General features: G+C 46.5%; 1 protein-coding gene across 3 annotated transcripts in view; it reads right to left on the bottom strand.

The window, feature by feature from the left end:
- Positions 1 to 18,089, bottom strand: part of SMURF2 (SMAD specific E3 ubiquitin protein ligase 2) — a 103,330-nt gene that overhangs the window by 32,554 nt on the left and 52,687 nt on the right. For all 3 annotated transcript variants that reach the window (XM_050920695.1, XM_050920694.1, XM_050920696.1), the window contains 3 exons: positions 9,216 to 9,281; positions 5,519 to 5,603; positions 1,783 to 1,866 (listed from right to left, as the gene is read on the bottom strand). In XM_050920695.1, the coding sequence (XP_050776652.1) occupies positions 1,783 to 1,866; positions 5,519 to 5,603; positions 9,216 to 9,281 (235 nt within the window). The remainder of the gene's footprint in view (positions 1 to 1,782; positions 1,867 to 5,518; positions 5,604 to 9,215; positions 9,282 to 18,089) is intronic.

Here is an 18,089-nt window from a genome sequence, read left to right on the forward strand (position 1 = left end):
GGAGCTCTGCTTTAGCCACGTTTATCTTGAGCTGGCAGCTAGACATCCACAAGGTGATGTCGGAGACACAGGCCAAGATTTTAGTTTGGAGAGAAGGAGACCGTTCCAGAGTAGAGAGGTAGATGTGAGAGTCATCAGCATAGAGATGAAAGTTGAGTGTGTGTTTGTGAATGAGATTACCCAGAGATAAAAGCGTAAAGAGAGAAGACCACAGCCTCCGAACCACCACAGGAAGCTGGAGAGAAGATCTGAAGGATCTTCCAAAAGGACACACTGAAGGAGTGATTAGAGAGATAGGAGAACCAGAAGAGGTTGGAGTCAAGGAAACCAAGGCAGTACAAGATTTCAAGAAAAGTATGGTGAACTGTGTCAGAGGTGGCTGACAAGTCAAGGAGGAGGATGGAGTGGCGGTTCTGAGCTTTAGCTAAGAGGACATTAGAGACTTTGGCGAGAGTGGTTTCAGTTGAATGAAAGAGATAAAAGACAGAATGGAAAGGGTCTAGAATGGCATTGGAGGAGAGGAACTCCAGGTAACAATTGTAAACAGCATGTTCAATGAGCTTAGAGATGAAAGGGAGAAGAAAGAGTGGTAGCTGGAGAGGCAAAGTGAGGCCAAGAGTAAATATATATACATTTTTAAGATAGGAGAGACTAATGCATGTTGGGAGGGGGGGAGGGTGGAAGAGCCAGAGGACAGTGAGAGGGTAAGGAGAAGAGGAAGACAGAAAAGTGGACGCAAAAGAGATTAGGAGATGGGATGGGGACACTAGGGTAAGTGGAGGGGTAAGAGCATATAAAACTTCAAGGTATGCTACAAGACTTATCTGTCCCATCCCCTCCACTACCTTTTGAGAGGGGTATTAGATAAGGAGAGTGTAAGTGGGATAAGTGAGGTAGAAATTGTTGGCCCTGATAGTCTGGGTTGGTGAATAAAAATTACAAACATTATGGGTTCATACAATGATCCTTCACAGAACCTCTAATGTGTTACATGGGGATCCACATAGGCACGGGAGTCTACCCATACATTCCACAGTACAAAACTAGTACAAAACTAGGGACATATTTTTGTGTCTAGACCTTAGGATAGACATTTTTACATAATCAAGAAAACAAATTCTTAAATTTAATTAATAAATAGTTCTTTCAATTGAGAAATGCACGCATATAGTAGAACTGAAAGTTGAACAATGCAGGTCATGCGCCCATCTATTCTTTACGCACATTGAATTTTCCAAAGGATAAGGGCTATTGAGGAAGGATGAGAAGATACAGAGGGTCTGCAAAAAGCTTCAGAAGAAAATGCACAGAGACTATTTAAGGCTTAGATAATAGTAGAAGTCCACTTGGTTTGAGGAAATGAAGGTTGACAGATTTGACTACTATTCTAAGTGGGGCTGCTTATATTGATTTCAAAAACCGATTACATATTTGTAACAATTAGCTTAAGAGTGCTGACCCACACAGTTATAGCATAACTGCAGACATTTGTCAGCCAGTCAGAATCCCTTTTTCATAATGCCCACTTTGCAAACGCTGGCATTCTTAGATTATATCACTGTGGAACCCTACCAAAAATCAGTGATATGAAGACCTGTACAGAGAAATCTAGCTGGAATGATTCCTGTGAATTAAGCAGGAGTGGGAAGAATATAATATATCTGGGGCATGATTTTCAGGGATTGCTGAGCACATACTCTTGAGCCCAATGGGAGCTGCGGGTGCTCAGTAATTTTGATCAGTAGGTGAATTCCACTGTAGGCATGTTTTATAATTTCTTACCGTGTTGGTCGCTCCCACTGAGTTGTCCGTGTAATGTGATTTAAATACTGGATCCTTCCAGAGGCAGTTCTCCGCTCCTCCCAACTAGAATTCGGACATTGAGAGATAAGGCAATGAGTGATATTTCCAGGAAACCAAGGCACAAAAATGTTTCTAACACAACAGCCAACTCAGGAAGACATCATCTATTATGAATCATAGTAGCTGAATAGTGAAAGCTCAACTCCCAGAATTAAAAAAATGTTTTCTTCTTGAAGCCAGACAAATCAATAACAATGTTGTGTCTTCATGTTCAGTAACTATTCAAAGTTAAATTAACTCCAAATACTCCACAAGTTTCCTAATAAAAGTATTTCATGTTTGATAATACACTTAGTTTTTTATTATTTGGCAACTGCTTCTAATAAACTCTGTTGTTCTAATACAATTTCTATTAAATATGGTGGATTAACACAATTTATCTATACTCATTAAAAATAAAACATCCTGTAAACACACTTATGTCATGTAAAATAACAGAACATTACTCCTAATGTCATAGCTAAAAAGCTTGTTGCAAGATATTCTTTCTTCACCTTTTCCTCTGAAATATATGCGTTCCTTAAAATTCTGTTCAACCACTGCTAATGATTTAGGCATCTGTTACAAATGATGGGCAGCAAGTTAACGTGAAGCACCAGAGTTCTCTGGTGCAATCAGCTTATCTTTTTGTGAACCAACAATCATGCACAGTATCTTTTTTGCACCAGTTTCCTTTGATAAAAATTACTACTGTAGAAGCTGTGTTATCCAGAAAGCTTTATAAACCGGCATTTCTAAATGTTTATAGAAAGTCTGGTTTATGGTCCAGGGCCAGCAGGCTCCCTATCTAGCTCCATGTGGCTCACTGGAAGCGACAACCTGTCCTTGCTGCTCCTAGGTGGAGGTGTGGCTACGCGGCTCAGCATGCTGCCTTCGCCCACAGGAACTGTGGCCAATGGGAGCTGTGGAGCCAGCACTTGGGGCAGAGCAGGGACAGTGCAAAGAGCTGTCTAGCTGCACCTCCACCTAGGAACAGCAGGGACAGGTTGCCACTTGCAGGGAGCCCTCCAAGGTCAGTGCCCCCTGGATCCAGCACCCTGAAACCCTCCTGTGCCCCAACTCCATGCCCCGAGCTCCCTCCTGCACCCAAACTCCCTCCCAGAACCCATGTCCCAACCCCGCATTCTCTCAAGCACCCCAACCCCCAGCTCTGCACCCCCTCCTTACTTAACTGGAATTTTTCACCTTCACCCCCAATTTTCCCAACATGTCAGAAAAAAAAAGCTTTTACTGTATTTGTCCTTAAATTACAGGACTTTTCTATTTTATTTTTCCATTAAAAATTCTCTCTTAAAAGAATTAAACTAGCTTTGCATTTATACAATTAACTAAGAAATATTTAGAAGGGGAATATTTAACAGTGACTTACATAGCTTTTTAGAATTTTCTTAAAACTTCTTTAGACTCTCAAGCAACATCACAATGTGGTTTATGACTTAGAAGTGATAACTGATATTTCAATTTTCATTTAAAAATATAAAATTTCTCCTGTTTTTCCCTGCCAAGACTCACATGCAGAATTCTGTTTTTCCTCTGCTACACAGATGCTAGCCAAAGCATCTAAAACAGCACATTTTTCTGAAGTCTCCAAGCTGCTTTAGGTATTGATCTCATCAGTTTTCATAGAGGAAAAAATATCCTGAACCCAGCCTTTGGCAGGCAAGTACAGAAGAACTCAGTCTCGACAACCTTGAACAATACTGTTTTCCTGATTTACAAGTGAGAAGAAGAGACACCCATTTTTACAATACTATATCCTCTCTACAGCTCTGCAGAAGACATTAACACCACCTTATATCGAAAACCCACCGACCGCTATGCCTACCTTCATGCCTCCAGCTTCCATCCCGGGCACATCACACGATCCATTGTCTACAGCCAAGCACTGAGGTACAACCGCATCTGCTCTGACCCCTCAGACAGAGACCAACACCTACAAAATCTCCACCAAGCATTCTCAAAACTACAATACCCGCACGAGGAAATAAGGAAACAGATCAACAGAGCCAGACGTGTACCCAGAAGCCTCCTACTGCAAGACAAACCCAAGAGAGAAACCAACAGGACTCCACTGGCCATCACATACAGCCCCCAGCTAAAACCCCTCCAACGCATCATCAAGGATCTACAACCCATCCTGGACAATGATCCCACACTTTCACAGGCCTTGGGTGGCAGGCCAATCCTTGCTCACAGACAACCTGCCAACCTGAAACATATTCTCACCAGTGACTGCACACCACACCATAATAACTCTAGCTCAGGAACCAATCCATGCAACAAACCTCGATGCCAACTCTGCCCACATATCTACACCAGCGACACCATCACAGGACCTAACCAGATCAGCCACACCATCACTGGTTCATTCACCTGCACATCCACCAATGTAATATACGCCATCATATGCCAGCAATGCCCCTCTGCTATGTACATCGGCCAAACTGGACAGTCTCTACGGAAAAGGATAAATGGACACAAATCAGACATTAGGAATGGCAATATACAAAAACCTGTAGGAGAGCACTTCAACCTCCCTGGCCACACTATAGCAGACCTTAAGGTGGCCATCCTGCAGCAAAAAAACTTCAGGACCAGACTTCAAAGAGAAACTGCTGAGCTTCAGTTCATCTGCAAATTTGACACCATCAGCTCAGGATTGAACAAAGACTGTGAATGGCTTGCCAATTACAGAACCAGTTTCTCCTCTCTTGGTTTTCACACCTCAACTGCTAGAACAGGGCCTCATCCTCCCTGATTAAACTGACCTCGTTATCTCTAGCTTGCTTGCTAGCACACATATATATACCTGCCCCTGGATATTTCCATTACATGCATCTGAGGAAGTGGGTATTCACCCACGAAAGCTCATGCTCCAAAACGTCTGTTAGTCTATAAGGTGCCACAGGATTCTTTGCTGCTGATATAACATGCTCTCCTCTGGCCCTCCAAATGGGCAAACACAGACAATGCTCACACTATTAGGGCAGGTCTACACTATGACAGGGATTGACGCTCTGAGATGGATCCACTGGTGGCAAATTTAGCGGGCCTAGTAAAGATCCACCAAATCAACTGCAGATCGCTCTCCAGTCGATCCCTGTACTCTACCCCCAACGAGAAGAGTAAGGTAAGTCGACGGGAGATTTTCTTGCAATCATTTTCTTAGCAATCATTCTGAGTAAGGCTATGTCCACACTACTGTGACAAATCAACCTAAGCTACGCAACTCCAGCTATGTAAATAACGCAGCTGGAGTCAACGTAACTTAGGCTGAGTTACTGCGGGTCTACACCGTGGTGGGTTCACGGGAGAAACTCTCCCATTGACTTACCTTACTCTACTCGTCGGAGGGAAGAGTACAGGGGTCAACTGGAGAGCCATCTGCTGTCGATTTAGTGGGTCTTCACTAGACCCGCTAAATCGACTGCCGGTGGATCGATCTCAGAGTGTCGATTTCAGCTGTATTGTAGACACAGACTCAGTAAGTACCTTCTACAGTTAAGTCAGTGACTGGTACGTCTCCAGCTTCTAAATTAAAACTTTTATAGGTTTACAAAGATTAAAAAAAAAAAATTAAAAATTGTCTATTTTTACTTTGACATCTCATCACTTCAAAGGTTAAAAAGTAAAGTGAGTATAGGTGTTAGTTTACCCATCTGGTAGATCATTGTCAAATAAACGACTGCAATCCACAACTTGTCCTCCTGTGCCTATTCGGTCTCTGGATTGAAGACTTACTATTAAAATATAAAAAGGCAATTATTAAAGATACTGCAACAGAATCCAAATGACAATTACGTTTGGAAGGAAATAGTACAACTTAGAGGGCTAAGTTAAACCATTTTCTCAATTTTATCTTCCTCCCCAAATAGCTAATAAAGGTTAAGCAGAGGCAATGTGTGGTTCCACACAGCTAAATCTGTACATGCTACTTTGAAAAACCCACCTATAGGGATAAGAGTGTAATTTAAAGTGGGAAGAAAAGTTAAATCTGAAATTGTAATTAATTTTGATCTTCCCTATGCAAAGCTTAAAACTGTACAACTGGTCTGGTGACAACAGGGAGGCTGATCCCATGTAGAATGGCTAGGATAGCAAGTGGAATCGTGCAATGCCAGTGTCCGACTGAAAAGGAACACTTCTAATGGAAAGCAGCAACCAAGACTTGGCCTGGTAAGTCTAAAAATGCAGTTTCTACTAAGGTTTAATTTTTTCCTCGTAGCTATGATTGAGGGTGAAAATTCATCACAAAAAAGGACACACACAAAACAGGCAAAGTTTAAATGCTATGAGCACTATATATTTTGGTTATATTAACATTCAAATATCAGTGATATACAACTTAAATGTGTTTAAATCTATTTCAAAAGCATTTATCAGAACAGCAGACTTCTTACTTACAGTAATAAATTATAAACAAACTAAAACTATTACATGCTCCAGGCTTAAACATTTTAAAACATTGCTTTTATGTCAAAAGCTTTTTCACTGCAGTTATGAAATCACAGGTTTTGTGGACAATTTTTGTTCCTGACATTGCAATGTGTAAAAATATCTGACCTGAACACTCAGGATGCATTTTGTTTATATGGTTGTTATTGTTAAAGAGGTTAGTCATGCATGAAACCAAATACATGATAGTTTTCTGTTGGCTTGTGTGACATGAATGCACCTTTTAATCTCTGAACACCTGCATTCAAATCTTGTCCACATATGAAGCGAAAATAAGTTTAGTGGCCTCATTCTAGACCCAAATGGACATTTGCTCATATCATAAAACCACAAGACAATTTAACATTACTGGCAACCTCTGAAAGAGAGAGGCCCAGTTCTGAACCAAAAGGTGTGTTAAAGTTCCAGATTTTGGGAAACTAGCTGAGCTACACAAGAAGTCTTGCTGTATCTGTGTACATTAACTTCATTTCTAGCCAGTATTAATGCCTAACCTTTTATGAGTGTGGTCTTTATTAATTAGAGAGAAGTAAAAAGACAGCCCTTCATTTCTTTAGAGAGCCAGGAAATGCTTGATTTACTCTATTCTGCAACAACCTCACACATTACAAGTTCATGTTGTTGCATGTAAGCAAGCAATACACACAGACAAAAATGAAACTAAACAATTACCTCCTCTTTGCCTATGTTAGGACCAAAATTAGTGGACGGCTTCATTTTGTAATGAGTAAGGACTCATTTTTCTGCACTGCCACATCAGAAATAAAACAGTGGCACAGAAGAGAGCTGCAAGATTAAGACACAGTTCAGGTGCCCTTTGTATCCACTACCCAAAAATCATCATCCTTCTTTCCCATCCACTTTAAAGGTAACGCCAGGCAAGAATCCCCCTGTTCTCTGTCCCCAGTAATATGGCATTCACCAGGGAGTCCCTGGATTTTTAGGCATAAGGTATACACCAAGGTGTCCATCTTTTCCTAGACAATCAATTGCTGAAGACACTAATTAGATAAACAGAACAATTTCCTTTTCAATTTTACCCTGTCCTTTAATTCAGGCCATTTGACCCCTGTTATAAAGCTAATCCCACTTCCAACTCATTTTAGCTACAATTTATTTTGATTCAAAAAAACAAAACAAAAAACTCTCTACTCTAACTATCATAGCAGAATTACCTAGTTTTACCTGGACCCATTCACCCACGAAACAAAATTGTATTATTAGTGAAGAAAATTTTAAGGAGATTAACAAAGAATTTTCAATAGAAGAAAGGTAGGAGCCTCTGGAATCTTGCAGAGTATCCGTCAAGTTCAAGGCAGCACTGACTGAAGACACAAAGCCTTTTTAAAGTTAATAGCTTGAAACACAACGTACAGATACTATTCTTACAGAGGGAAGCAGCAATGGCGCTAATGTAACACTTTATAACTTCACAAGCTGTGGACTTCTCAGGAAAGAGATGAACAAAGTACTTTCAACCAGGTTTCAGTCAGTAACTATGGATACTCCACCAGCACCAAGGGAGCTGCTACAAGTGTCTATTTTATCATCATTACTGTTTAGTGTGAACCTCCATGGAAAACTGATATGTCAGCATGGACTGAAGCATTAATAATACCAACATATCTCCTACCATCTGATCCTATTACATCACCTCTGTCTTGATGCTATCTTACTACCTCACAAAGACTGCAGACTGGAGGCAAAACAGCTGGTTAAAACCTTAGCTAAGATAAAGCAGAGGTATCAATGGACAGAGTATTTTGAGGAGGGTAACAAACATCCAGAAGCCCTCACTTGCTGCCTTGTCTATTGGTAGAGATCCCTGGCAGGGTGGATCAGGTACACGACTTGGAGATTTTATAACCAGGAGCTGAACATGGAGGCCCAAAACTTTTTTCCCCCTATCTCTGAAATATTCATAGATTACAACAGTTCAGCCTGGAAGTCACCACGCTGTGGATCACTGTGATCGGGCCTGTAATTTGGTGGGGGAGCTGTAATGTGTGCTACTCAGGGCTGCCGTTTAAACTTAATCTGAATGAAGTTCAGAATGCAGCAAAAGAAGAATGTTTACTTAAAAGTGTGGCTGCTTATTTTCCAATGAGTCTGCTTCAGGATTTATTTATAGTGTTTAAAATCTTAAATAATTTAGGAACAAAGTACCTGAATCACACAGCACAGCAGCTGAGAATGAAGCAAGACAATATATATTAGTGAAGTTATCCCAAAGAAGAACTCACCCCAGTTACAGCAAAACGTCTTGGAAGGCATCCATTCTTAGACAAAACCTAAAGAAAATAGGTCTTGCATGGTGCCCTGAAGCAAGGTCAACAATTTCAGCTTTGTTGGGTTTTCAGGGGAAGTTAGCCATAGAGTTAATCTGTCACCTCCTCATGGCAAAGCTCAAGACAGTTTTCTTTTTATATAACTTTTATATTAGTATTATTGTAGTCTGATTTGCCTCATTTCAGCACTATGCCTTTACCCCAATATAACGCGACCAGATAGAGCACAAATTCTGATATAATGCGGTAAAGCAGCACTCCGGGGGGGGGGGGGGGGGGAGAGAGACAGGGCTGCGCACTCCAGTGGATCAAAGCAAGTTCAATATAATGTGGTTTCACCTATAACGCGGTAAGATTTTTTGGCTCCCAAGGATATCAGGGTAGAGGTGTACTTTGCTTTCTTGGGCCTTGTTATTTTTCTTTATAACTCTATGAATGGGCTCGACTGCGTACACACACACACACTTTGTTATTAAGGAGCCATTGCCAAAGGCTTCTGGCAATCAAATTTAAAAGCATAGTTATTGTTACTCTAGTTCAGAAAACACCAATCTAGAGGCTGACGGAACTTTGTTTTGAATTGAAAAAAAAAAATAAAATCACACTTACCTACTATCTGTCCTCTAACTGTATCATTGTCATTTGGCCCAAGTTTGCATAGATCCAATCTCTGATCTATAAAATAAGGAAATATCTAGTGTTAACTATATAATATTTTGCCATTTTTAAAGGAGCATTCTGAATTACCATAAAACCAAGGGAAAACAACATTCTTAAGACAGCACATTTAATTTTCATGTTTCTAAAACTGAAAGTAAAAATTAAAGTTAAAAAAAAATTAATTCCTTTTTTAAATTTTAAACTGTTCTCTGACTCACTTCACAAAGTTCTTTCCTCCTCACAATTTTTACTCTCCTGTCTCATTTAACACAGGAGATTGTGCTGTCAGACTGGACAGATTACGTGGTATTAAAAATGAACTTGTTTTTTCCCACCCCCCCCATGTAGGGAGCAACCACCATAACTCACTGTCGCAATGGCATCGGATATTAGTACAAGAGACGTTAACACAGACACAGCTAGTCTGGAACATCAATCAAATGAGCATGTACACCACACTAAACAGCAAGAAGTTCAAGCAATTAAGCAAAATGCAATGTGTTGAACCACTGAGAAAACTGCAAGCAGTTAGAAATTAGAGATTCAGTTGCTTCTTCAGCTTCAAGAATCCAATTTTTTGGAGGGAGACTAGAATACTTGCTGGAAAAAAAAGTCTGACTGGCCTAGCCAGGTAAGTACATCTTTTTCATCAAGAGTGGTTTGTCAAGCTTTGTTCAGTGGCAGGCACGCCTTATGATTGATCTACTACTGTTCTCTTACCAGTTTCAATGACATCCATGTTAATTGGCATAACGAGAAAAAGGCATCTTACAATTTTTATTAACACTCTCTTAAACCGGTAAATCCACACTATTGTTAAAGTTTGCTGTAAACTTTTAACATATTTAGGCACAAGCTACACAGGTAGAAATTGAAGTTGCAGTAATTCTAAACTACAGAAAAGACGGTTACTCACCTTTGTAACTGTTGTTCTTCGAGATGTGTTGCTCATATCCATTCCAGTTAGGTGTGCGCGCCGCGCGTGCACATTCGTCGGAAAACTTTTACCCTAGCAACTCGGTGGGCCGGCAGGTTGCCCCCTAGAGTGGCGCCATCATGGCGCTTGATATATACCCCTGCCGGCCCACCCGCTCCTCAGTTCCTTCTTGCCGGCTACTCCGACAGTGGGGAAGGAGGGCGGGTGTGGAATGGATATGAGCAACACATCTCGAAGAACAACAGTTACAAAGGTGAGTAACCGTCTTTTCTTCTTCGAGTGATTGCTCATATCCATTCCAGTTAGGTGAATCCCAAGCCTTACGTAGGCGGTGGGGTCGGAGTGAAATGTGGCAGAATGAAAACTGCTGAGCCAGAGGCTACAGCATCTCTTGACTGTTGAACCAGGGCATACTGCGAAGCAGAGGTATGGACCGAGGACCAATGGAGCTGCGCGACAGATCTCGTGGGTAGGAACACGAGCCAGCAAGGCGGCAGATGAAGCCTGAGCCCTGGTAAACTGCACGATGATGTGGCTTGGGGAAATATGAGCCAAATCATAACAAGTGCGGAAGTCTGCCATCACCTGAGATGAGATCCTCTGAGAGGAAAACAAGCAAGCCCTCCCTTTGGCCCGCTACCGAGACAGAGCTGGGCCACCTTACGAAATGGTTCTGGCAGCGCAATATAAATGCGAGCACTCCACAGATGCCCAAGGAGTGCAATGGTTGTGCCCATTGCGTTGAGCTGTGGGTAACATGAAAGGCCGAAACCACCTTAGGGAGGAAAGCCGGGTGCGGTCATAACTGCACCTTGTCTTTGTGAAACCTAGTGTACGGCGGAACCCCCGTAAGAGCTCTGAGCTCGGAGACCCGTCTGGCCGATGTAACAGCTACGAGGAAAGCTGTCGTCCAAGACAGGTATATTAGAGGGCCAGTCGTGAACGGCTCGACTGGGGGAGACATAAGTCTGGTTAAAACTAGGTTGAGGTCCCAGGTAGGGGCTGGGCGGCGCACCCGAGCGTGCAAGCTCTCCAAGCCCTTGAGGGATCCCAAACCCATAGAGCGTGAGAACACGGAACGTCCACCTTAGCCTGCCTGGAAGGTAGAGATAGTTGCTGAGTGTATCCTCAGCGATGATACCGCCAGGTCCTGCCGCTGAAGGCCAGAGGCAGGCCAAATAGAGGGGATTGAGATCTCAGCAGGAGCAAGATCGAGCGTATTGCAGCTGTAGAAGAAACGCTTCCACCTGGCCCGGTACGTTGACCAAGTGGAAGGCTTCCTGTCACCCCGGCTCAGTTACGCAGCAGCCACACCGTGAGGCGAAGAGGCTGCAGGTCCGAGTGACGAAGCCTGTCGTTGCCCTGAGTGATGAGGTCTGGGTGGAGTGGCAGGGTAATTGGGTCTGTTATTGACAGGCCGAGCAACGTGGTATATCAGTGCTGCCTGGACCACTCTGGAGTGATCATGATGATGCGCGCTCTGCCCCTGCGGAGTTTGAGCAGGACCTAATGAACCAGTGGGAACAGTGGGAAGGCATAATGGAGTTGGCCTTTCCACGGCATCAGGAATGCGTCCAAGATCGATCCCGAGGAGAGACCTTGGAAGGAGCAGAACATCTGGCATTTTCTGCTCTCTCGGTGAGCGAACAGGTCTATGTGAGGAACATCTCCGCTTCTGGAAAGCAGAGCGCCTCACATGGGGCAGAGTGATCACTCGTAAGACAGGAAAGACCTGCTGAGTGAAAGCGGCAAGACGTTCCGAACGCCTGGGAGAAAGGACGTCACCAGCTCCATCGAGTGGGCCATGCAAAAGTCCCGGAAATGGATGGCCTCCTGACAAAAGGGGGGGGGGGGGAGGACCATGTCCCTCCTTGGATATTTATGAAGCACATGGCCGCTGTGTTGGCTGTAAACACCGAGATACAACGGCCTCGCAGCTGCCGCTGGAACCCCTGGCACGCCAGGCGGACTACTCTCATTTTGGGGGCATTGATGTGGAATGCCAGCTCCCGAGAAGACCAAAGGCCTTAAGCTCGGAGGTGACCATGAGCACTTGAGCAGAGAGATGACGTGTCCGTCGTCAGGGGCAGTGAGGGCTGGGGCGGATGAAACCGCATCCCTGCCCACACCAGGGAGGGAGTTAACCACCACTCTAGGGAGCCTAAGGTGCTCGAGGGAACGGTGGCTACCATGGCCATTGGCTCCCTGTCCGGGTGGTACGCCGAGGTGAGCCGGACTTGGAGAGGATGGAGGCGGAGCTTGGCATGTTTGGTTACCAACTTGCGGGCAACCATGGACCCAGGAGACTGAGACAAGTACGAGCCGAGGTCGTTGGGAAAGCCTGTAGACCTCAGATGATTGTTGCCATCGCCTAAAAACCGCAGTTGTGATAAGCAGGCTCCGGCTAGGTAGGAGACCAAGATAGCTCCTAGGAAGTCCAACCTCTGCGTGGGAACCAGAGTGGATTGCTCTATAGTAATCATCAGGCCTTGACCTGTGAATAGGACCATGACGATGCCCACGCGCTGAGTGGTTTGTGTCTCAGAGTCTCCTCGGATAAGCGAATCGTCCAGATACGGAAAAACGCATATCCGACATCAGCGAAGGTAGGCGGCGACTATGGCCGTAAACCAGAAGTACTGACAGTTGGCTAGAAAGCGGAGGTATCTCCTGTGCGGACGAAGATGGCGTTGCGAAAGTAAGCGTCCTTCATATCCAGGGCGGCATAGTAGCCCCCAGGAGGCAAGGATGGAATAATGGTTCCCAGGGATACCGTGCGGAACTTCAACCTTATCCTAAACCGGTTGAGTCCGTGCAGGACTAGGAAGGTCTGAGACCTGCGTTCGAGTGGGGGACTAGGGCATAACGGGAGTAAAACCCCTTGCCCCTTTCGTCCATCGGCGTCTGCACCTCTTGTACGAGGAATTGCTCGTGAGAGGGGTCCCTGAAGGGGGGAACAGGGCTGGAACGAATTAGAGGTGGTATCTATGCTCCACCGTGCGCAGGATCCAGCGATCTGAAATTAACTAGGGCCACGCCAGGAGAAAGCGGGATTGGGATCCCGGCCTGTGACTGGTACACCGCCCTCAGGCGCACCTTGGAAGGTTCGTCTTTGGTCCCAGTGGTAATTGCAAGGGACCTTGACCTGGGCTCATTAGGGGTCCTGACGTTCATCTGTGACCGCCGTGGCCTCGCCGTTTGCCAAAGTCCTGTCTCTGGCTAGGCACAGAGTATGGCGGCTGGGGGCAGAAAGGCCTGCGTTTGGTCGCTGGCATATGCATGCTGAGAGAGCGCATTAGGACCCTATTGTCCATCAGGCTTGGCAGCCTGGGGCTGTCTTTGCCGCGAAAGGCCTTTTTCACAAAGGGTAAATCTTGAATGGCATACTGCAGCTCCGGCCGGAGGTTTGAAACCTGGAGCCATGAGATGCACCTCATGGCGACACCAAAGGCCAGAGTTCTGGCTGCAGAGTCTGCTGCGAGCAACGAGGCCTGGAGGGACGCTCTGGGTACCTTTTTTCCCCCGTCCCCCAAGACGGCAGCGAACTCTTGGCGGGAGTTTTGAGGGAGAAACTCCATAAACTAAACTACCTTCACCCAGGTGCTATAATTATTGCAGCTAAGCCAGGCTTGTTGCTTTGCTACCCAGAGCTGCAGGGCCTCTGCAGAGTACACCTGGCGGCGAAACAGGTTCATTCGCCAAGCCTCTTTCGGTTTCGGGGCTGGCGCCCGCTGGCCATCATATCAGAATCGTGGTCCTGAGCATAAGATTTGCGTATGTGGGATGACACGGATGCGTGTCCGGATGGCCATGGAGGTACTAAAAGAAGGCACAGGCAGAGTCTCTGACTCTATCGGACCTTGCCCAACTCGGCACCGGGAACCGGCACCGGGAGGCGTACCGGTACCTGGAACGAGATCCAGACCCGCAACTAGAATGGTGCCTGGAGGTCGACCGAGATCTCAAGGCTCGGGGAGAGGCTACAGGAGTCAAGGTACCTGTTGCGGTGCCGGGAGTCGGAACGGTGCCGATAGCGGGTCGGCGAATGGGATACCGACCGGTGCAGCGAGTGCGACCAGTACCGATGATGAAAACAGCACCGGGACTGCAAGTGGTGTCGGGCGTGCCGACAGGATCTGGAGTGTCTGCGGGACCGTGATCATGAACGGTGCCGCTCTGCTGTGCTGACAGAGGACGGTCACATGAAGAGACTGTATCACCCGCACCGACGGTGCCGGGGTCAGGCAGCATCGACTCTGTCATGGCATTGAGATCCCTCGCCGTTGGTAATGTCTCCAGCGTGGAGGGAACAGCAGGCTCAACCACAGTGCATACTGGGGAGCTGTCAGGCACCGGATTCGACGGCCCTTGTGGGACCGGGATCGACGGTACTGAGGTCGTCAGAGCTTCGGTAGGCGTCGGTGCCGGGCGATCCGAGTTAGATGAGCTGTCTGGCTGCGGTGCCGTCGGCACGGAAGCAGCAGGAGCAATAAGCTCAACCACGGCGCGCGCCGGGGAGCCGTCAGGCACCAGATTCTACGGCCCTTATGGGACTGGAATCGACGGTGCCGACGTTGTCGGTGCCTCAGAGGCGTTGGTGCTGGGAAATCCGACTTAGACGAGCTCTCTGGCTGTGGTGCCGTTGGCACGGAAGCAGCAGGAGCAGTAGCTCAACCACGGCGCGTGCCGGGGAGCCGTCAGGCACCGGATTCTACGGCCCTTGTGGGACCGGGATCGACGGTGCCGACGTCGTCGGTGCCGCAGAAAGTGTCGGTGCCGGGCGATCCGACTTAGACGAGCTCTCTGGCTGCGGTGCCGTTGGCACGGAAGCAGCAGGAGCAGTAGCTCAACCACGGCGCGTGCCGGGGAGCCGTCAGGCACCGGATTCTACGGCCCTTGTGGGACCGGGATCGACGGTGCCGACGTCGTCGGTGCCGCAGCAGGTGTTGGTGCCAGGCGATCCGACCTAGACGAGCTCTCTGGCTGCGGTGCCGTTGGCACGGAAGCAGCAGGAGCAGTAGCTCAACCACGGCGCGTGCCGGGGAGCCGTCAGGCACCGGATTCTACGGCCCTTGTGGGACCGGGATCGACGGTGCCGACGTCGTCGGTGCCGCAGCAGGTGTTGGTGCCAGGCGATCCGACCTAGACGAGCTCTCTGGCTGCGGTGCCGTTGGCACGGAAGCAGCAGGAGCAGTAGCTCAACCACGGCGCGTGCCGGGGAGCCGTCAGGCACCGGATTCTACGGCCCTTGTGGGACCGGGATCGACGGTGCCGACGTCGTCGGTGCCTCAGCAGGTGTCGGTGCCGGGCGATCCGACTTAGACGAGCTCTCTGGCTGCGGTGCAGTTGGCACGGAAGCAGCAGGAGCAGTAAGCTCTACCACGGCGCGTGCCGGGGAGCTGTCAGGCACCGGATTCAATTGCCCTGGGGGACTGGAATCGACGGTGCCGATGTCATCGGTGCCTCTGCAGGTGTCGGTGCCGGGCAATCCGACTTAGGCGAGCTCTCTGGCTGCGATGCAGGTGGCACGGAAGCAGCAGGAGCAGGGGGCTCAACCACGGCGCGTGCCGGGGAGCCGTCAGGCACCAGCAGGAATTGTAGGCTCTCTCGACCTCGGAGGAAGGGAGCGGTGCCGAGTCGACTTCGGTGCCGGCGACGGCCGGTGCCGAAAGGCCTTGGCAGTACCGGCGGGGTCCGGTGCCGAGGAGGCTCTTCTGCCAGCCGCTTGATCATCGCTCGGCGCCAAAGGTGGAGGGGTAAGTGAAAGTCCCACTCCTTTTTGTTCTCGGCTTAAAAGCCTTGCAAATGGGGCACTTAGCTGTCAAGTGCGATTCCCTGAGGCACTTCAAACAGGAGTCGTGTGGATCTCCCTTCGGCATCGGCTTCTGGCAGGCCGAGCCCATTTTAAAACCCGGTGAGCCGTGCATGGGCCCCGGCACCGGGTTCATGGAAGGGGCTACTTCCTGAACTCCGCTAACAATTACTAAACTAAATATGTTAGCAGAGAAAAAACGTATAACTATACAAATATATATATAAAAGGATTATAACTGCATAACTATATACGAGAACTACGAGTAGCTAGGGAAGTGGAGGTCAGCTAAGCCGCGCTCCACTGTTCCAACGACCGACACGGGCGGTAAGAAGGAACTGAGGAGCGGGTGGGCCGGCAGGGGTATATATCAAGCGCCATGATGGCGCCACTCTAGGGGGCAACCTGCCGGCCCACCGAGTTGCTAGGGTAAAAGTTTTCCGACGAATGTGCACGCGCGGCGCGCACACCTAACTGGAATGGATATGAGCAATCACTCGAAGAAGAACTCTAATTTCAAATTAAAGCTACCCTTCATGCACCTTTTAAAAGTACAATTTATTAAAACAAAAACAAGTTAAACACTTGGAATCCAAACACTACAATTCTGATAAGAGAGTTATATCTTTGAAGGCAATAAAGGCAGTGACTGGAATTTGTCTTCCTTTACAGCCCTGATATAGGAAGTTTAATTTGGGCAATTAGCCCCAGAAGCACCAAACTAATGCAACAACAAAAGTTAAGAAAGGGACACCTGAGATACTAAGACCTAGAGGCTGAACTACCTTTTGAGTGATCTCATCTGAAACAAATTATCTTAAAAATTCTAGGTATGCAATTTCATCCACCTCTAACATACTTTTGTTGCACTGGGACATAGAAAAAGCACTGTATATTGTCAACTTTCAATGCAAAGGTACCACTAATGTACATAAATAGCTGAGAGACAAGATGATGTAAAGTGAGTAATGCTGGTACTAGGTCTATTTTTCCTCTCTATTTTTCATTACAATAGTGCATGGTTAGAATATCAAATTATATGTTTGCAATTCATGACATTAAACCTTCCAAATAAGAATATGTTGACTGTTGGTTAAATAAAGCCAACAACTCTAATGGCATTCCAGTGTAAGTTTGTGCAAATATGAAAGAAAGAAATGTGACAAATATGAAAGAATGAAATGTGACAAGACAAAGAGATAGTTACATTTCTGATAATTGCTCAGTCATAAGGCATGCAAAGTTTAGGACTGGATCAGTTTTCATTCATGAAATTGCTGAAGTCCAAGGTGGTCATAAAGTCAATAGGCTTAGGCTATGTCTACACTGCAGCCTATGTCAGCATAACTTATGTCATTCAGGCATGTGGAAAAAAAAGACACCACGACCCCTCTGAGTGACCTAAGTTACATTGACAAGTGCTCACGTGCACAGCTTCTCTTACCAATATAGCTTCTGCTGCTCGTGGAGGTGGTTTTATTATGCCGATGGGAAAGAGCTCTCCCGTCGGCATAGAGTGTCTTCACTAGATGTGCTGAAGCGGCGCAGCTACAATGGTACAGCTACGCCACTACAGCGCTATATGTATAGACATTGCCTTAGTCATGGCTTTTTCAGCTGGCCAGCCAATTGCAATATTGTTTTCTAGGTAAGGAAAATATGCTGAACTTAAGGCAGTAGTTCTCAGCCTTCTGTTTCCAGACTACATATTACAACAGAAAGTTTCAAAACTCCCTCCATTCTAGACACAAAGGGGTGGGAGAAAGAATGATGACCCACCTGAAACAAGTTGCAATCCCCAAATGGAAAACCCATGACTAAGGCGATGTCTATACAAACAGCACTGCAGCAGCTCAGCTGTAAACTTGGGTCATTCCCCCCGCACCTTGGTTTCTAGAGTGGAGGGTGTTTTGAAATGTTCTGTTGTAACAGGTAGTCTGGAAACAGAAGTGGTTCTCAGCCTGTCTTAAATTCAGTATATTTTCCTTACCTAGGAAACAATATTGCAACTGGCTGGCCAGCTGAAAATACAGATCTTTAAAAAGGGCAAAACAAAAAGAAAACATTCACATAT

This window comes from Gopherus flavomarginatus, chromosome 12 (assembly GCF_025201925.1).
Source record: "Gopherus flavomarginatus isolate rGopFla2 chromosome 12, rGopFla2.mat.asm, whole genome shotgun sequence".
Taxonomy (NCBI): domain Eukaryota; kingdom Metazoa; phylum Chordata; order Testudines; family Testudinidae; genus Gopherus; species Gopherus flavomarginatus.